This window comes from Ursus arctos, unplaced genomic scaffold, assembly GCF_023065955.2.
Source record: "Ursus arctos isolate Adak ecotype North America unplaced genomic scaffold, UrsArc2.0 scaffold_18, whole genome shotgun sequence".
NCBI lineage: Eukaryota > Metazoa > Chordata > Mammalia > Carnivora > Ursidae > Ursus > Ursus arctos.
Genome location: NW_026622852.1, coordinates 58,386,845 through 58,407,435, shown reverse-complemented (window position 1 = coordinate 58,407,435; position 20,591 = coordinate 58,386,845). Strand labels below are relative to the sequence as shown.

Here is a 20,591-nt window from a genome sequence, read left to right as displayed (position 1 = left end):
GACAAGGGTGGACATGGCTGTCCTCACATAGCCTCTTCATTCCCACAGGCCACAAACAGCCCTCGGAACAGCAGCAGAGGCCTCAGCCAACAGCAACCACGGCCATGTCAGAGTGCCAGCTGTCCCCAAGGAGGATACAGGCTGCCAACAGCAGCCATAGCGGCCGAATCCAGGAGTGACCACTCGCCAGCACTGGTCCCAGGTGGCTGTGGGACAGCTGCTCCCGCCCTTACCTCAAACACTTCCTCATCCAGGATCCGGGTGCCAAACACGATGATGCCATTGACATCTATCACGGGGTGGTCACTGCGGTCTAGGTGTTTGGTGGTCTTCTTTTTACAATCCAGGACCAAGGTGACATTCTTCTTGCGGATACTGAGAGCGATCCTATGCCACCTGCAAAGAAACAGCCCGGGCGGGTGTGGGGGCTTGTGTCACAGAGCAACACAGGGGACCTGCCACAAACTACTGTGTCCTGCACGGGCGCGGTGGGGCTGGGCAGCTCCGAGCCCAGCCTCTGCCATCAGACCGGGTTGCCCAAGGGCAGGCAGACGCCACAGTCCTGCCTCGTGTGAACCTGAAGCCCGCGGCAAGCTGCAGGCTGCCGGAGAAGCCGGGCTTTGCTGGGAGGTGGTGGGAGGGACCGATGTGAGGCTCTCAGTGAGAAACACAGGAACCACATCCCGACGGGGTTCCAAGATCAGGCACACGGCCTCGGACGCATTAGCCGCGGAAGAGCTGACTTTCAAACTACCAGGGTTTAGGTATGCCCCCAGGAGAGAATTCTGGAAAGACTCGTCTTTTTTTTTCTTTAAATCATTCGCTCCCACATCCAGCGTGTCCGTATCCTTAAGGATCTCGTAATCCTTTAAAGAAGATGTAGTGTATTTACACAATGGAATACTACTCAGCCATCAGAAAGGATGAAACCTTGCCATGTGCAATGACGTGGATGGAACTAGAGGGTATTACGCTGAGCGAAAAAGTCAGTCAGAGAAAGACAGATAACGTAGGATCTCACTCTTATGTGGAATTTAAGAAACAAAACAGAGGATCATAAAGGAAGGGAGGGAAAATTAAAGATGAAATCAGAGAGGGAGACAAACCATAAGAGACTGTTAACCATGGGAAACAAGCAGGGTGGCTGGAGAGGAGGTGGGAGGGGCGGGGTAACTGGGTGACAGGCGTTAAGGACGGCATGTGATGGAATGAGCACTGGGTGTTAAATACAACTGACGAATCACTGACCTCTACCTCTGGAACTCATAATACACTATATATTAATTAATTGAATTTAAATTAAAAAACAAAAATAAAAAAATAGAAGCTCTCGTACATCCTTTCTGGAAGGAGTTGGGTATAACTGCACAATCTTTGCTGTCCCTTCGAGACTAGGAGCCTAGCATTTGAGATACTTTAGTGCATTTGAAGGGGAAGTAGAGGGGCGCCTGGGTGGCACAGTGGTTAGGCGTCTGCCTTCGGCTCAGGGCATGATCCCGGAGTTGTGGGATTGAGCCCCACATCAGGCTCCTCCGCTATGAGCCTGCTTCTTCCTCTCCCACTCCCCCTGCTTGTGTTCCCTCTCTCGCTGGCTGTCTCTATCTCTGTCGAATGAATAAATAAAATCTTTAAAAAAAAAAAAATGAAGGGGAAGTGGAAACCCAGGGAGAGGTAAGGGCCCCCCAAAGACACGGACGACAACCCAAGACCAGGACCCAGGCCTCCAGACTCGAGCCCAGTCCTCTCTCTGCCTGCGGTCCTCCCATGTGCGTGGTGGCATCGCCTGCTTTTCCATCAAGTGCATCCTGCCGTAAGGTCCCCTGCCAGCCAGCAGGCTTTGGGCGGCCTGCCCGGACTCCCCAGCAGGAGCAGGACTGGGTTGCTGAGCGGGACGCACTTACTTGCCATCAGACAGGTTGATGCCCCTGAAGAGGGGGTAATCCTCTGGCCCTGGTTTCCCCGTGTGGTCCTCATAGAGGAAGACCGGAGAGCGGCCCATCTCCAGGCCGATCTGCTGGATGCCCTGCTCGTTGTAGATGGAGACCAGGAAGGCCTGGCTGCCCTTCTTGGCTTTCACAGTGGTTAGAATGGAGAAATCCTCAGGAAATGAAGACGCTGTAACAGAAGACAGAGATAAGAAGGCAGTCAGGAAGCCCTAACTACACCCAGCCACACTCTGCAGACAAACCAGCTCGTGGACCCGGCAACGTTCGAGGCATATGGTTGTGCATAGCCATCTGCTACACATCTGCCCCTTGATCAAACTGTTCCTGCAGCCCTCCCCTAGCACCATATGACCAAGCCTACCCTCCTGGAGGCTCAGTTCAAATGCAAACCTGATTGGTTCTTCTGGCAGTGAGCCTTCAATGTCATTTCCTTGGTTCCTATACCTCAATACATCTGTGTGTAAATCCTAACTAGAACCTCTGAGAATGTCAGCTCTTTCTGGGCAGGGGCTGTTTCAGAGGCATCTTCGTACTCTCCACACTGCCTAAAGCTATAACCAGGAAATTGCGTTTCACTGAGTGCTCTCAGGAGGGAGGGGGAGAGAGAGCAGGGAGAAGGAAGGCACGAGGCAGGGACCACATCTCCTGGCTAATACGCAAAACAAGATAAATAGGAAGAAATCGAAAGACTTCAACCCAAATTTTAAAAAGGAAATAAAAAACAAACCCCATGCATTAATGGTAGGGAATGCTCTTTACAACTCAGGACAGAAACAACATGAGGTCAGTAACGGCCAGGCCTGCGCCAGCCCAAGTGTGAGCGCGGCCCACTCTGCATGCTCCAGATCTCCCCACACGCACGCGCCCTTCCTGGGGCGGCGGCAGGAAATCCCCGCGCCGCCCCCCCCCCCCCGCCAACCATCCTGCTGGTGGAGGCAGCAGCTCTGCCAAGGGCCTGGAGCACGGTGGGGAGCATGCCTGGTCCCTGCAAGGGAAGCCACCTGGAAACGCTCTGCAGAACCGGGCAGGAGTGGAGCCTGGAGAGGCGTCGGCACGAGCAGCCTCAGGGAAGAGCGGCTGTGAACCTGGCTTATGGGCCTGGATAAGGAGCGACCCTGTTATCAGACCCACCGTTTCTTAGAACAGTAACAAGGTCAAGCAGCTGGCCCCAAGGCCTGTGGGGCTACAGAGCTGGGGCTAGTGCAGCTCCCAGCAGAGACGCTATCCGTGGGCGCCCTCTGCTGACGCATGCTCCTGGCCTCTGCTTCTGCTGTAGGGAGCAGAGAGCCGCAGGGTGCCATGCTGGGGACAAGGGACCTCCAGGGCACCAGGCCCAGGGCGTCCTAAGACTCCCAGGGAGCAGGAGGGAGCCCCTGCTGTGGTTTCTGTGACCCCCTGCAGGACCTGGGGGGGAGATGTTGCCAGGGCGAGCCAAGGGCAAGAGAGGCCACGGCTGCTTCCATCAGGGAAAACAACTGGCCCCCAAAGGCCAGCTCAGAGACTCGTGTGAGGTCCCAAGGCGGAGACAGAGGGCAGCTGAGAAGTCCGTCCCACGGGCCCCAAAGCCCCAGCTAAGGTGCCCATGGGGAGAGTGAGGCCCGAGGCCCCCGGCCCCAGGGGTCAGGCTGGGGTCTCCCTCCCCTAGCGGGACTGCTCAAGGCCCCCGTTCCCCAGCGCGGGGCGACGCTGGGCAGCGCGACCACCTGTCCCAAGACAGGCCACCTCAGGCCGCCCTTCCACGCGGACAGGAAGCCTTTGGGAAGAGCTGTGCTGAGATCACCACAGTCACAGAGCCCTCGCTCCACGCTGTCCCTCCACACGTGGGACGTGAGGGGAGTCACAGATGCCGCCTCAGCTGTACCACCCGGAGGAGTGGCATCTGGCCAGGAGAAGCCCCGCTGCAAGGCCCACGGCAGGACCTGGGGCCCCGTTGGGTCCCTGGGGCTGAATGGGCACCAAGGGGCCCGGGGGTGTTTGACCTGAGGCACCTCGGAGGCCACTGCCCACACCCAGGGTGAGTTACAGTCCCTCGCTCTCATCCCGAGGGTCACCTGCCCCATCCCCAGCCCAAAACAACCCCATGCTGTATACAGCCGTCATCCCGTCTGACATACAGAGAAGAACGGGGAACAAGAGCGCTCCCTTCCCGGCATATCACAGCCTGGGAACGGCCACAGCCCCGTCTCCCCAGCTCGTGAGGACACTGTGTCCCAACGTTCACACCTCCGTGCAAGCAGAGCTCGGCTCAGAGAGCCTGAGAGGATAAGTCATGTCTGACCTGAATCTCCCTGCTGGCGAAATAACAATGGCTTTACTGTCACTCCAGAGATGGCCTCTTCCAGGCGTGACGTGAGCCGGACACTGACACGCTCCACGACCCGCGCTGTCTGGGCCGTCGGGCGGACTGTGTCTGGGTCCCATTCTTCCTACCAGATTTCTCAAAGTCACGTGGGAGAAATGCATTCAGCAAGAGGCCCAATTACTTCCTTAGGTCATTTCCTTTTCACTTCGCTGAGGCCCAAGGGCACTGGGGCCATTTGGGTATACAGTAGGAACTTAATAAAGGCATTGCTATTAAACTGAATCCTACTAAGCCAACAGCTCCTGAACGGGACGGTCTGCTGGACAGGGGCTGATCTGGAGCCCCAGGCCTACCTGGAGGGAAGAACTGGGGCTAAGGCCAAAGGGGGTGGGGCACAGTGTCACAACCCAGCCCTGCTTCAGATGCTGAACGAGAAGGGAGTCTCAGTGGCCCCGAGGTTACCAGATGGAGCACAAAGTGGAGAGAGGACCCCAATCTGAAGCACGAGAACAGAGGAGGGGGCTGGTGATCGTGGGGAAGCCTGCTGTGCTCTGGAAGTCTTCGGCGGGCCCAGCGTGGACGTGGCCGCACTGGTTCTGTGGATGCAGGAACACCCAGTCACGGGGCCCCAGGAAGTCGCGGCAGCCGACGGGACGCACGGCCTCCTGCATTCACGGAGGATCCGTGACGGCGTCTTCTAGGGTCTCAGGTCGGTCTTCCCTTGATGTCCCCCTGCAGGCAGAGGGTGGCAAGGCCCAGAGACCCCCAGGCAAGCAGGGCCACCCTCTCCAGCTTGCCCCTCAAAGTGTCCCCGTTCTGGGCCTGCCTTAGACCTTACAGCCTGTCAGGGCCAACTGTCGGGAAAGGTCCATGCTTACAGTCGAGCTGCAGGCTCCCACTGACGTCAGGACCCGGACCACTGGCTGTGAGTGAGACGAGGAAGACCCCTTGGGATCAGGGAAGACGCGAGTCTCCGTCTGGCTAGCAGGTGCAGACACCCCCGAACTGCCTGCCTGCCCCTCTGGAGGGAGGGCGATCCCACGGCAGGGTCCCGCACCGCGCCACCCGGACTCCCCAGTCCAGAGAAGCCGGGACTGCAGACGATTCGCCCAGAGCTGCAAAGCTGCTGGATGGGCCTGGTGGGCGCCGCAGGCTCACCCAGGTCAGGCGCAGGCTGGGGGAAGAACACGTCCCCACGGGGGCTCCCAAACACCCGCTTGGCCTCGGCCACCGAGCACTCCTCCGCGAGCCTGTGAAGGGGGCACTGCGTCCTCAGAGCAGCCGGACAACTTCAAGGTCTTCCTGCCATGGCCGTGAGTCACCCGGACACAGACGTCCCTTTGCTCCGAGTCGTTCAAACACGGTCACACTCAATGCAGGCCCCCTGGCCACCCGGCCCGACCAACACACACAGGCGTCCGAAATGCAGCCACGCTGCCCCCCAACGTGGGAGACGGGCCCCCCAGTGAAAAGGTCAGCCGGCATACAAGAGAAAAGGGACAGAAGCCATGTGTCTCCTCACACCCGAGGCCACAGTCACAGGAAGAGCGTCCTGGCAGCTTTCGAGGACTCCACACTTTGGGATTTGGAGACGGGACCCCCTCAAAACGCCTACTCAAATCAGCCTGAGGCCACCTCCGGCTTTATTTGGCTTTGATGAGACTCTGGCTCTGCCTGGACCACTTCTGCTCCACACAGTAACTGTGACCAGAAGGCCGTGTCAGAGCATTCACTCTAAGTGTCTAATCGAGTCACTAATTTGAAAGCTTAGGGAAAGCAAGGGCTGAGAAACTACGCCCTGTCTTACAGCTGGGGGATCCACACTGCATCTCCAATCACGAGCCTGTCCTCGGGGATCCATGCAGTTTCGGGAGGGCGGGAGCACCTGTCATGCCGGAGACCCTGAGCTGGGGGACGGAGATCAGACTGACAGCAGATCCGTCCCAGGCAGGACGCCTGGCTTCCCCGGCGCGGCCTGGCAGGGGACAGTGTCGCTCACGTCCCGCACAGCCGCCAGGTCCTGGGGCAGCCACCCCCTCAAGCCCTTCCCTGGTGTCCTTCAGTCTCTCTAGGTTGGGTGACAGGGGGGTGCAGGACAGGGCGTAGGCAGCTTCTGGGCGGAGATGAGAGTGAGCACCTGGTGGGTGATTCTAGAAGACAGGCTCAGCCCTGAAGGGGAGGAAGTGCTCCAGGACGTGTGGAATGGAGGCCGGACTGCAATCTACGGGTTCTAAGCCAGGGGGCCCGACAGTGACCTCACCTGCAGCCCGGGGCGGCTGGGAGGGGACCTGGTGCCCCAGCCTGACCTCATCTACCCAAAGTGACCTTCTTGGAAAGGGCCAACCCAGCCTCTCTCAGGGACTCATAAAGGCCCCATGGGTTAAAGGCAGGCTGAGTGCAAGGGGCATCAGAAGCAAGCACGCAGCCCCTGAAAGAGCGTGTCCTTCGGGACCCTGTGGGGACGTGGGAGCACAGACACACTGGACTTGTCCCAAGGCTGCCCTACATCGGGGTCACAGCCAGGTCACCAGAAAGCGATGCAGAGTCAACTACTGATGACAGCATATCACAGCACACGGAGCGGCCGCTTGCCCAGGAGAGCACACCTGCCTGGTCCCCTGGCCCCTTTCTGATCTGAATCAGAATGAGCTCGTTTAAGGCCGGGGAGGAAGAGGTGACCCACCACGGGCTATTTACCCACGTCCAGATAAGCCCTGAGGGTTACCTGACCCTGGGTGTGGGGGGGGGGTGTCACATAGTGTCCATAGCAGGGCGACAAGGACAACTAGGATGCCACGTCTTAGCAGCCAACGTCACCCCCACTCTGGGCATGTGACTCAAAGCAGAGATCTGGCGCCTGGCAACTGCTTCTCGTTAGAAGCCTGCACCCTCTTGCTGGGAGCCCTGATGCTCGACTCTTGTCTTCATGTCACTGCCCCCAATTAAGCTTCTGTGTGGGAGCGCTTCCTTTCCCATGACCCCGGGTCTCTCTCAACCTCGGCACGGGACAGCTATCCATCACCTTTTCACACGTGCAGTCCTGGCAGCCTCTCTACAGCTGGGGATACACCTGCCTGGGAAAGCGAGGGGAACAGATGAGGCCCCACGGGCCCACCTTCCGTGGTGGGTGGTGATGGCCACTGGGCTGTTTTTGCTAGAATGAGGACACCGGCCTCCTGGAAAACCACGTGTGCTTCTTCCTCCACACAGGCATCCTGCCTGCGCCCTGCCTGGAGGTGGGAGGGTGGAGCCATGCCCACACCCACGCATGCCCGTCCCCACCACCCTGCACCCGGACACACGCTCAGGTCCCCGCAGCCGGGACACAGGCTCGGGTCCCTGCACCCAGAACACACACACGTCTCTTACCAGGATACAGCTGTTTGGTGGGTGCACTGAGCTGGGCATCCTTTGTGACTCTGTAAGCGACATCCGGACCTTTGGACGATCTCCGTGTGGCACAGAAACCTGTTGTCTTTGTTATTCCATCAGGCAAGTTGTGGAAATCTAGGACCTTCAGGAGATCTGCTGGCTGAGCTGAAATGGCAAAGGGAGGTGGGGTGTTAGCCACGGTGGGGAAGGAGCAGCGCAGGGCCCGGCCACCTGCCCAGGAGCGCGCAGAGGGCTGAGGGGGTGGGAACCAGCTCAGAACCAGCTGTGAAACCAGGGGCTCGGGGGCACGGGGTGGTCCGCTCAGAGAAGGGCATGCGTCCAGGTCCCCAGAGCCGCGCTCCCGGCCCAGCTCCTGCCGCAGCCGCACACCAGGAGCGAACCGTCCCTCGCTGCGCCCCCCGCGGCCTCCCCTCCCCCAGTTTGCAGACTTGGCTCCTCCGCTCTGCCATCCTCCACTGGCAGGAACTGGACGGATCCAGCTCCCAGACACCCCCCCAAACATGGGAAAGCCACCCATATGCAGGCCTCAAGGCTGGTCGGATCCCACCGCGGATGGGAGCGGCTGTGGGGGGAGGTCTCTCAGAGGGAGGCACTGGCAGCTCGTGGGTTCTGCTGCGTGGCCCTGGGGTCGGCACATCCTGTGGGACCAGGACGAGAACCACGGAGACCAGTGACGCATTTTATCCCCCCATCATCACCTGATTAAAATGTGATTTTCCCATCACTGTTTACAGCAAAGAGCCAGTTTCCATTCCCCCCAGAAAACCTAGCCCTATAAGGCAAAACAGCACAGAACCAAGGATAAGGGAGGAGAAGATCCGTGCACCCTTCCAGAAAGTTCCGGACCCTCCATCAGGAGCTCCTCAGAGAAGTGCAGCAGGGCCCAAAGGCGTTCCGATGGAAGCCAGGGCACCTCCTTCAGCAAAAGCCGGCCTCCCCGTGCCCCTGGCTCCCTCCTTCCCATCCGGAAGAGTGGGGACCTCCAGGCTCTGAGCACCACAGGCCTGGGATCCACACACCTGCCCCAAACAGGTGATTTCATGGGGAAAACTCAGTCTCATTACTACAAACAAGAGACCCCAGGAGCCCCGGCAGAGAAAATAAACTCCAACTTGGAGTCAGTGTCAGGCCATGCGAGCAGCAGGTGCTGCCCTGGGGTTTTGGGAAGCCCAGCGGTCAGCACCCACCTGCCTGCTGGGTGGGGGTGGGGTGGGGCTGGGGGTGACTGGCCCCGCCTCTGCCACTGGGCATGTGAGCCTCAGCGGGCCAATCAGGGCACAGCTCCTCCCCTTCCCAGGTGGCTGGTGCCCAGGTGGACCGCAAGTAGCCCGACAAAGCTCCATCCTGGGCCTTTTCCTTTGGGAAAGAGGAATCCTCTCTGCGCTGCTGGCCCCTAGGAGGGATAGACAGACTCCTGCCACACTGCCTGAGCCCCTGGATCAAGCCGTGCCTGAGAAAGGTCCATCTACATTAGCCAGTGAGTTGTCCTTCTATTTAGGGTGACTCGGCTTAGGGTCTGACACCTGCTACTGTAAAATCAGCACCCATTGCTGGGTGTGAGGGCGAGACCAACACAGCCTCTGCAGCCCACCGGCCTCCCTCCCCAGAGGGGTGACCACATGCCTGAGCCTCGCTCAAGGGGAAAGTCCCACTTTTCTAACAAGGGTGGAGAACTGGGAGGTAAGAAAGGACCCCACCCCCAGCATCAGTTTCCCCATCTCCAGCCCCAGGAATCCTGTGCCAGCTGTTACGCCCGGAGCTCAGCATAACCGTGGCAGGGAGGTGTGGGCACCCCGAAGCCTGTGCCCCCTCACTGCTCATCCAGCAAGGCCCTGACAGAGGCCCCATGCCCGCGAGGGCATGCCTGGAGCAGGGCCGGGCCATGGCATTCAGGGAAGCGAACGGTGCCCTGGCAGGTACAGACAGCTCCCCACACAGTGACACGCTGGGATGGGGGCACAGCAGCCTGGGCCAGGCCCTGAGAGTGCCGCGCTACCCGGATCCCAGAGCTCTGCCCCAGCACTATCATTCTACAAATCAGCTTTGCTGCAGAACTCTGTCACTGTAACCAGGAATACATGGGGATGGGTGGGAACCCTTAAGAAAAGGACAGCGTGGGGACCCAGGCACTCCTGGTCCAGACTGACCTTCACTCACGGACAGAATCATGGCCTCCTGCGGCCTCTGTGATTTCCCGGGGTGGCTCTCGGCAACTCCGGGGACCCGGCCACCACACAGCGTAGCCAGCCCCTCCTGGAACGGTGACGGCACCTCCAAAGCGCTCGGCACCAGTGACCCTCCTACAGGCCCCACAGCCCTCGCCGGATGCCCGTCCAGCTGACATCAGCTGCAGGTGCCAGCAGCACCCGGGCCTGGACTCGGGCCGTGGGAAGAGACGGCGGTGCCAGCCGCCAGCTCCCCTGCCACAGTGACACAGCCCCGAGCTCTGGCTCATCTCTGAGACTCAGTTCCAAGGCGGGCGGTGGCCAGGGGAGGGATCAGAGATCCCAGCTGGGGCTTCTTGGGCTCCCGTCCCACTAGCTGGTGATGCTCTTCCCAGACGGCAGCTTGCAAACCTGTTTTCTCGATCGCTAACGGGAGAGAGCTGTTTTCCAGAAGCCTCCGTGACATGTTTATAGGCCTCTGCTAAACAAGTTGAAAAGGCCACCAGATCATTCAGGCCCAGCGCCACCCTCCCGCTGGCCAGGGGCTCCCTGTGCCAGAGCTAAAAAAATGCTCAAGCTTTATAAAAGGTGTGGGAAGGGCCTGGGAGGCATCTGGCAGAACAGGACTTTCGTGGACTTTCCTTCCCTCTGACACAGGAGCCTCCCCTTCGAAAGGCAGTTTCTTAGGAAACCAGGGCCCTTGGTGCCTCTATCAGGATGAGAACCCCAGTGCCGACTTTGGGTACAGGTGTGCCTGGGTTTGAGCCCTGTGTCACCCCACTGGGGAGAAGGTCCTGAGGCTGGAGAGGGGGCTCCAGCAGCAAAGGCTGCCCCTGGCACATTCCCCGGACAAGCAGTGAGCATCACCCCTGCGCATCCCAGCCACCCAGTGGAGACAGAGCGGGAACTGCAGCCTCCATACCGGCCGGGCCCACTTAGCTGCCTGAGACCAGAGTGTGCAAAGCAGGCCCCCACGGGGAGACCTCGCCACACTTGCCACGCACAGGCCACCATGTGCTGGGAGCGGCGGGCGCCCTGGTCCCGCTCCAACTCCGGGGCCTTCCCGCTCGGAAGAGCCTGGGTGCTGAAAACCACTTCGCAGACTCCCCGGCCGGTGGTAAGGCTCAGGGGGCAGGCGGGGTCCTAGCACGGAGATGGTTGAGCTCTGGGCGCCACGTGCCCACGAGGCAGCACGAGGACCGAGGAAAGAAATGCAGGAGTGACAGCAGTGGCCCCCAGATGCTGAAGCACAGCAGGGATGGACTGATGTACCGGCGAGCTGGTGCAGACGAGAACGGCCCCGAGCTGGACACAGGTGCACCAGACACATTTTACAACTGGCGGGTGCACGGCGGGGGCAATGCGTCCACCAACCCCGCTAGGATGACCTCTGCCACCCCGAAAAGCACTTTCCACAATCATTCTGAAAGCCATCTGCCCGGTGCCCCTCCAGACCTGGAACGGCAGGGCTCCACGCCACCGGGGGCTGCCGCCCCCCATTTCATGGCTGCAGGACACAGGGCACCAAAGCAGCCCCCAACGGTGACTCCAGGGCCCTCGTGGCCCAACTGCCAGCGGATCACATGGTCACCAGGCCAGCGAGCCTCAAGGAGGCGGCACACAGCCCCACCTTCCGCTTGAGGCTGCCGGCGCGCATGCTGGCCTTGGGCTCAAAGTCCTCCCCTTCTTATTTATTTTTTTATTTTCTTGCTCTTCTCTAAATAAGCCACGTGTCTTCTCAAACACTTGCTACTGGCAAAGACCTCCTCGGAAGCCCGGGGTCTGTCCCTCTGGCCAGAGAGTGGGATGGCTTCCTGCGGCCTCTGGGGCTCGGGGAGCAGGTCGTGGGTTATTGGAACCGGCTCTCTGGACCTGGAAACATAATGTGCCTTCAGATTCCACCAGGCCACTCATGGCCAGAGTCCCAGTGGGAGGGGACCTTTTCCTCCATCCCCCAAGTCCTGGGGACCCTAAGCCAGAGCAGTGCCCACCGATACTCTGCCACCGGGGCGCCCTCGCCAGGGCCGGGCCGTCCACCTGCCAGATCTCCAGGACCCAAGGTCCCTTCTCAAGAGCCCAGGCCCGGGGTGGGACGAGTGGGGGCATCACAGCACCTTTACCTCATCAGGGGACCGTCAGCACTGCCCCCATGGTGACAGGCTCCGCCAATCCCTGGGCTTGGGGATCTCTGGGGACTGCTGCTGGTCTCGGCTGGTCTGCCTCCGTCCCATGGTCATCTGCACAGCCCCTGTCTGCGCCCCTGCCTTCCCTGAGGCAGGAAGGCCGTGACCCTCCTGTGACACATGCTCAGAAGACTCAAGACCCCAAGTTCCAGACAGGGCTGCTGGGCGGTGTGAGGCACCTGGCAGGAACGATGCTGCCCCCCAACCCTGCAGGGACTCGGTCCCTGTGCTGGAAGCCCCAGGCCTCCCCGGCCCCAGAACTCCATGGCTCACCCTCCAAAGGCCACAGCCCAGCATTTCCAGCAGCAAGCCCTCTCGACAGAGACCAGGGCCAAATCCCGGCAGGTGTCTGCAGGGTGCTGGGTGAGCCTAAAGGGATGAGCCCAGAGGAGGGGGCAGGGGGGGAGGAGGGGGTTCTGCACGCTTCAGAGTCAACATCGCCATCATCAAAAGAAAACGGAAGAGTTCTCTAAATAACCACCTTCAAAGTCCTCAGAACTGTCTAATTTTAGATCTAGAAGGGACCACAAACAACACAGGGCTAGGGCCCTTTATTTCAAAAGCGAGCAGGTGTGGGGAAAGGGCGTGACCATCCCGAGATCGCACAGCAGGCTGGTGCACAGCAGGGGCCACGACACAGCCACCCGCAGCTTTGGATACACGCCAGTCCTGACGCACAGCAGGTGACACAGGGAGTTAACGACGGAGTCCACGAAGCACAGTGCGTTCGCCGCCCGCCCCACGTGTGGTGCCCTCGCTGCTCTCGTCCATGCGTCCTTCCACAAGTGGCGGTAACACCCCGTGTCATGGCCATCTGCTCTCCTGGGCTGTAGACCTCAGGAGGACCCTGCCATCCTAGCGCCCAGCAGACGCTCATGGCACCTGCCGCCGAGGGCTGCCCTTGTTCCGTGTCGGCAGAGCGCCACGTGGCCACCCGCTGAAACACACCTGCCCTTACTCCGTCCTCATGAGTTCCCTCCTCCGCTTTCGGAAAGGACACCAGGGAGGGGGTGGTAGGAGGCCCCCCTGGCCCAGGTCTGAGGCCCTCCCACCAGCCCTCCGTGGCCCCATCAAGGGGGCCAGCCCAGCAGGTTGAAAAAACAAACAGGCCTTTGGAGCCCGCGACTGAAATTCCTCTTCAGTGACCAAACTACAGAAACAAAGCAGAAGGGCAGGGGATGGCCAATGTGCCCAGGGCCTGGGACAGGCCGTCTCCAAGTGCTTCCCCTCCCCCACCCCAGGGCTGTCACCTCGGGGCAGGCCAGGCTTGCTGCCACGCTGGGAACATGGGTCCCTGAACACCCTTCAGTGGCTCGCAATACCGAGAACTCACTCTTCTGCCAACATCAGGGCCCGGTCCTGCCCTGAAGTCCTAGCTTTCACTACTGCTGCCCCACCAAGGCCACGCCATTACACGGACCACTCCACCATGGTCCCTGAGAACAGAGTCCTGGGCTTGTACAGTGCACAGCATGACCCCCAGGGACCCCCCCCCCACATGACCTCAGCACCCCTGGGCCCCACACAAGCACTTTTGTGGCTAGAGGGGGCTGGATTTGAGCCTGGCTCTGCCCACCCTGCCCTGTGGGCCATGGAGGGCTCCGTGCAGGAAGGGACACGAGGGCCTGCCTGGCAGGGAGCCCGCAGCTGGCAGGGGCTTGCTGTCCCCACCCCTCCAGCCGGGACCCGCCAGCCTGCCCTACAACATCCCTGACCACCTGTCCGTCTGTCTCCCACAGGGACAAGCCCAGCATGGGGCCCGCAGTGCTCACCGTGCTCGTCAGTTACTTCGGGCCTGTTTTTCGGTTTCTAAGGAAGAGCTCGGGGCCCACAGACACGACCTCCTGGGGCATGTTTTCCGCGGAAGGAGGCAGCTTCATGCGTGTGACTGTGCAAATCATTTGTGCAGCATCTGTCTCCTGGACGAGACGGCCAGGACAGGCCCACCTGATGCCACCTCCCCAGGGGCCTCCAAAGGCCCTGGGATTGGGGTTCGGCGGACGTGGCTCTGGTCCCAGCTCTCCTAGCCACCAGCCCCATGGCCCTGGGGAAAGTGCGTTCCAACCCAGAGCCTCCCTGCCACCATCTGTGAAAGGGAAGGGACACCACGAGGAGTGGCCAGCACTGGGATGGTGGCGGGCGTGGGCCCGGGGCACGGCCTGGCCACGGTGTGGGCAGCATCAGCCGAGATGGGACTGCTGCGCAACGCTGAGCACCTCCCCCTGCCCCCATAGCCACCCCCACAGTGTGTAGTGAGAAGGGCAGGGACGGTAGGGTGCAGGATGTGCTCCCAGGCAGTGCTCCTTCCGTGAGCCAACACGAGGGCCCGGAGACGGCGAGAGGGATGGTCTGAGCCTGCTTCTCATGGTGCCTTCACGGCAGCATTTTGAGGGTGAAGAGTCACGTGGCAAGGAGAAGGATGAATTAAGAGCTGCTCAGCACTGAAAGCCTAAAGGTATTCCAGACAGCGGGGAGCAGAGGCAACCTGGAGTCCGTCACAGAGCCAGTCAACAGGTCAGGGCCAAATGCGGACACCCCCCAGCCCAGCCTCGCTCAGTCGGCGTGCCCCAAGTTCTCTCTCATAGGCAGGATGCCCTCAGCCACCCACCCTGCTGCTGGGAAACACTGGCCACCATATCCCTCCTCCGTCCTCCTGGGGCCCAAAAGCCCCCCAGGCCACAGCTCAGCCTTGGGAAAAGTCCCAGGGGCTATCAGCTCCTTCACAGAGGCCTGGCTGGCCTTTTCCTCCCAGTAAATGCCCGTGCCCTTCCGTCCCCACCGCACTTGTCGCCCTGGAGGGGTGTGAGTCCTAAGAGATCACCCAGCTGTCACCACGGGCCGTCCAGCTGCCCAGCAGCGCCTGGGAAATGGGGGACTGGGAGGGGGTGAGAGCAGCCAGGATGCAGAAGGCTCTGAAAGGCCACAGGAGAGCTGCAGGTGGAGAGAGAGGTTCAGCCTCGCTGAGCTGGCCCCAGCTAATACCCCTTCCCCAAAGGGCCTCCCACCAGATGACACACGGGGGCTGCAAGCAAGTGCAGTGAATGTGGTGGGAGGAGGGATAGGGGGCAGCCAAGGGCCTGAGCACCCACCATGAGCCTCCATGACCTGGGAAGAGGGCAGCTGAGGCCCTGAGCGCCCACTGTGCATCTACATACCCTGGGGAGGGGGCAGCTGAGACTCTGAGCACCCACTGTGCATCAACACGCCCCGGGGAGGGGTCAGCTGAGGCCCTGAGCGCCCACTGTGCGCCTACACGCCCCGGGGAGGGGGCAGCTGAGGCCCTGAGCGCCCACTGTGCACCTACACGCCCCGGGGAGGGGGCAGCTGAGGCCCTGAGTGCCCACTGTGCTCCTACACCACCCTATTCAGGAGCACAATATCCCTAAGGAGAGCCACAGTGAGGAGGTAATTCTCCTGGTCCTGGTCTGCACCGTGAGAGGTGGGACTGGTCTGAAACTCTCTCCCTAAGTGTGACCCCCATCTTCCACCTCTCGTTGGGGCTGACCTGAGAACCTGGGTACCGGCGCCTCCAGAAGACCCCACACTGTGGCCGCATGCTGACCAGGTGCCCTCGCGGGGCTCAAACACAGGTATGCGCCACCACCTCAGCCAAGGGCACCTACACACAGTCCAGCCTGGTGACCCTGCAGATGCAAAGACAAGCCTCAACACACACACATCACCGAGAAGTCCCGCTGCCCGCAAGGCCGCCCATGGGGGCCGGCTGGCTCGGCACAGCACGAGGGAGGGAGGCCTGCAGGAGGAGTAGACAGGAGGGCGGCCGTCCTGTGGGAACAGAAGAAGCCCCTCGGGCTTGTCTGGGGCCACACGAGGAGGTAATCCACCCCCCCAGCAGGGCAGCCTGGGGACGTCCCATCAGGGTGCAGCCAGGCCTCATGGAGAAGGCCCGGCTCCCATTATGCCAAAGACCGTGAGTGCTCCAGACCAGACTAAGACTCCACCACCCCGAGGACTGGGAGCAAATGTCACAACCGAGGGACAGGAGGCATCTTCCCGCCGGCCTGAGGAGGAAGGGAAGTGTCCAGCTTCTCACAGCGTCTACCTTAGCACCTTGCTCCTCCCGTCAGTCACCCCTGCTTTCCGTCTGGCTTCACAGAAACAAAGGAGCACATACGTGTCTCTCCCCGTCGTTCCACAAAGGGCGATGGACCGAACAGAGCACGGACGGGAGTCCTGCAGCCTGCTGCAGAGATGGCGCGGGCCAGAGGAGGCGGCCTGGGCTGTGCGCGCACGGGCGGTGCCAGCAGGAGCCAGTCCAGGAGCCGAGCCCGCAGGCGTGATGGGGAGCCAGACGATTAATCTTAGTTTCCTCGGAGGTAATTCATCTCCTTGTTCTGGAGGAAAGGGGTGGGGATGGCACCACGTGCCAGATTCCACCGGGCTGGGGCTGGCTGTGTTTGCAGGGGCAGGCTCGGCCCACCTGCTTCCATGAGGCCCGGAGGCGGTTGCCATCGGGCCAGCTGGGGTCACACTGGCAGGGGGCCCTCTGCATCCACAGCCTTGCCCAGGCCCAGCGCTCAGGGAGCCATGCAGAGGAGGGCGGGCAGGCAGGAGCCAGAACTACACCAGCCCCTGGGTCAGACGCACTAAGAGCTTCAAGAAGTGGACGAGTAGTACCAGTCCCTGGGGTGCTGCGGGGGCCTCATTCATGCAATATTCTCTGGGGTCTACTGGGAGTCAAATACATGGGGAAGGTCTGCATCAGTTCTGCACTAACCCTCCTGACATTCCAGAGTCCGGGCAAGGCCTCGGCTGCACTGGCCTGAGCATTTCCAGACCACTGGCTCGCCACCCTGGAGGTGCACAAGCTTCCTGAATGTAGGGGACGGGGTGGGCTTTAGGACTCAGAACTAAGTAAACTGATGTATCATGGAACCAGATACTAGCACGCCCCAAAACCAACAGCAGCTCCACCACCCTGCCTCTCCTAGGAAGCCATGAATGGTAGCCAAAATCAGTAGCACCACTGGATTCACAGGCTCCTTCCCGCCCTCCAGAGTTATCATGACAAGTCAAAGTGGTGCCCATAAAAGACCCCTTTGCTTAATGAAGCTCAAGGAGAGCATGAGGCCTACCATAAATCATGACACCCCAGCACCACACCACAGTCTGCACACGCCATGCCCTCCCCACACTGGACTAGCAGGACATGCCCCAGGGGGCCTGCCACCTCCTGGACTATGAGCTCCTTGAGAGAAGGGTGTCACACATAATCACAGTGGGGGGAGGAGAGAGCTTAGCCCAGGGTGAATACACAGTACAGTGAGTGGACAAACCAGCCAACCAACTAATCAACCAGTCAACCAACCAACCAGCCAACCAGCCAACCATCCAACCAACCAGCCAGCCAGCCAACCAACCAACCATACAACCAACCAGCCAACCAGCCAACCAGCCAGCCAACCAATCAGCCAACCAACCAACCAACCAGCCAACCGACCAGCCAACCAACCAGCCAACCAACCAGCCAGCCAGCCACCCAACTAACCAACCAGCCAGCCAACCAACCAACCATCCAACCAACCAGCCAACCAGCCACCCAACCAACCAACGAGCCAGCCAACCAACCAACCATCCAACCAACAAGCCAACCAGCCACCCAACCAACCAGCCAACCAGCCAACCAACAAACCAGCCAGTCAGCCAGCCAACCAACCAGCCAGCCAACCAGCCAGCCAACCAACCAGCCAGCCAACCAGCCAACCAGCCAACCAGCCAGCCAGCCAGCTAGCCAACCATCCAACCATCCAACCAACCAACCAACCAGCCAGCCAGCCAGCCAGCCAGCCAGTCAGCCAGCCAGCCAACCAACCAACCAACCAGCCAACTAGCCAGCCAGCCAACCAACCAGCCAGCCAACCATCCAACCAGCCAACCAACCAACCAACCAGCCAGTCAACCAACCATCCAACCAGCCAACCAAACAACCAACCAGCCAGCCAGCCAGCCATTAAACAGAACCAACCAATGTACAAGTGAAGGAAATGTGTGTTTTGTGGACTCAAGATAAATCCAGTAAGGAAGGAAACTGTGGGGACAATTTCACAGCATTTCAATTAGGATGCAAACACACATTGACCTGCTGCCCCCCCCCCCCCCGTTAGGGCTGAGTTCTGCGGAAACCTTGCAAAGGTGTGAGGACCTCCAAGGCAGAGTCATTTGTAACAGCAAAGAATGGAGCCAGGTAAATGTCCACCAGGCAGGAGCTGGTTAAATAAACAAGCTGTGGGTATGAAATCCTCGGCAGAGGCAGGACAGGAAGGGGATGGTCTCGTTGGCCTGACCCGGGGCAGACAGCCAAGACATGTGAAAAGAGCAAATCACAAGAACATTCACAGAGCACCATCCCTTTCATGGTAAAATAAATAAAAGCTGTCTATGTAACCTGAAACTATATCATGTAAATGCCCACACAGAAAGGCCCAGAACAATACCCACCAACAGGGAGGAGCTTCTGTCTGGGTAGGGGCTGAGCCCTGGGGGGGGGGGGGTGCGTTTGCTCATCTCTCTCTAGCCTCCACTTCTGAAAAATGCCCTAAGTATGTACAGCCACACAAAATCTGCACACTTGTATTCACAACCACAACAAAATACCAAAGCACATTTTTTAAGTGTGGTCATTTTAAAATGGCCACAAACTCTTTAACACAAGTGCCATTAAGAGGGGGTGTCTATGTCCCCTCCCTTGAAGGGGGGGGGTCTGTGAGCACACGACCAGTGGGAGGCGGTGGAGGTGCTGCGTGCTAGCTTCTGGGTCCCGGCTGGAAGCACCTTGGAACAGTCTTTCTGGGAACCAGACTCCATGCTGCGAGGAAGCCCAAGCAGCTCCTCGAGGGACCCATGTGAAGGGACCCCAGGCCCTCGGCCGGCACCCAGGGCCACCCCACCAGCCCCAGGGAAGCGGCTCAACCAGACACAGGGGGCAGACACAGGGTCCCTGCCCTCAGGCCCCACTTGCAGGCTCCCGAGCCACCTAGGATTGCTAGAGCAGAAGACTGCTATTAAGATGGTAAGTTCTGGGTGGTTTTAAGGCAGCAAAGGATAATCACAAGAAGCCAGCAGCAAACAGGGGCCGAGATTTACAAGAGCAATACTCCTGATAGATGTCTGTGAAACTCTTGCAACTAAAAAGGAAGGAAACCAACAAATAAAGCATGTTCAATGTCACTCGTAGTTAAATAAACCTAAATTAAAGCGAGATTCTTTTGTCTCCCATCAAACTGGCAAACTTTTTTTTTTAACGTACTAAATTTTGGCAAGGATGTAAATTCTCATTCAGTACAGATGGGAGCCCAAACGGACACATTCTAGGAGACAGTGTGGCACTTCATACTGAAATTGCTGGGAGCATTCTCTCCCTTTGCCCAGCGGGAATTTACCTCCAACGCCAAGTGACAAAAAGAATAAATATTTGAAGACCCTCGCCACAAAGTCATGTGCAATACCAAAAACATCGAAAGAAAGTAAATGTTCCAACCTGGAGCGAGGGGGCGATCAAACCTACGATTGTACATCTGAATACCAGACTGCAACACACTCATTCGTTTTATTTGTTATATTGATGTTAACTAATGTTACTATCATTTAATTAAGTGATCACTAATATTAGTAATAAAGGGATGTTTAATCATCTGGGGAAATGCTCCTGGGTTTTCTGTTTATATTTTTTAAGATTTTATTTATTTATTTGACAGAGAGAGCAGAGAGCGAGAGCACGAGCAGAGGGAGGGGCTGGCAGAGGGAGAAGCGAACTCCCCCACTGAGCAGGGAGCCTGATGCGGGACTCAACCCCAGGACCCTGGCATCATGACCTGAGCCGAAGGACACACTTAACCCACTGAGCCACCCAGGCGCCCCATTTTATTTGCTTAATTTAAGTTAGGGTTTTGAAGGTGTAATTTGCTGTAGTAAAATTCACTCTTTAAAATTCATTCTTTTTAAGTATACATCCCAGGAGTCTGACTCATGTGTGGTCTTGTAACCACCCACCACCATCACAATAGAGGACATTTCCATCGCCTCGAAAAGCCCCTCGTGTCCCTCTTCCACCCCCTGCCTCTGGCATCTGTTTTGTCAGCTTCTTTCTATGGTTTTGCCTTTCCTCGAAGCTCTGTGAACAGAATCATATCACGGATGGTCTTTTGTGTCTGTCTTCCACTTAACATTTCTGTACCCACACAGCTCGTGTGCCCACTCTGGCTATTGCTGTGAAGGATTCCACTGCACGGCTCAACCACCATTTACTTCGCCATCTCCCCACTGATGGGCACTCGTGTTGTTCCCAGTTGGGGGTAATAAAGCTGCATGTGAACGTTCACACGTGTCTTTCCATAGACGTATGTTTTCCTGTCTCTTGGGTAAATGCGTGGGAGTGAAGCTGCTGGGTCCTCTGGTAAGTACGATTGACTTTATAAAAACCTGCCAAACTGTCCTCCCCAGTGGCTGCACCAGCTTGCATTCCCACCGACAATGTAGGACAGTTTCTCCGCGTTCTGGCCAGGGCTCCTGTGTGTGTCCTCGTACCTGCTTGTGCTTTTCATTCGCATTTCCCTGATGACTTCAGCTGTGAAGCATCTTTCCA

General features: G+C 58.9%; 1 protein-coding gene across 2 annotated transcripts in view; it reads right to left on the bottom strand.

The window, feature by feature from the left end:
- Positions 1–20,591, bottom strand: part of COL5A1 (collagen type V alpha 1 chain) — a 158,797-nt gene that overhangs the window by 113,436 nt on the left and 24,770 nt on the right. For both annotated transcript variants that reach the window (XM_048223084.2, XM_048223085.2), the window contains exons 2-4: positions 7,618–7,785; positions 1,902–2,115; positions 234–396 (exon numbers count right to left, since the gene is read on the bottom strand). In XM_048223084.2, the coding sequence (XP_048079041.2) occupies positions 234–396; positions 1,902–2,115; positions 7,618–7,785 (545 nt within the window). The remainder of the gene's footprint in view (positions 1–233; positions 397–1,901; positions 2,116–7,617; positions 7,786–20,591) is intronic.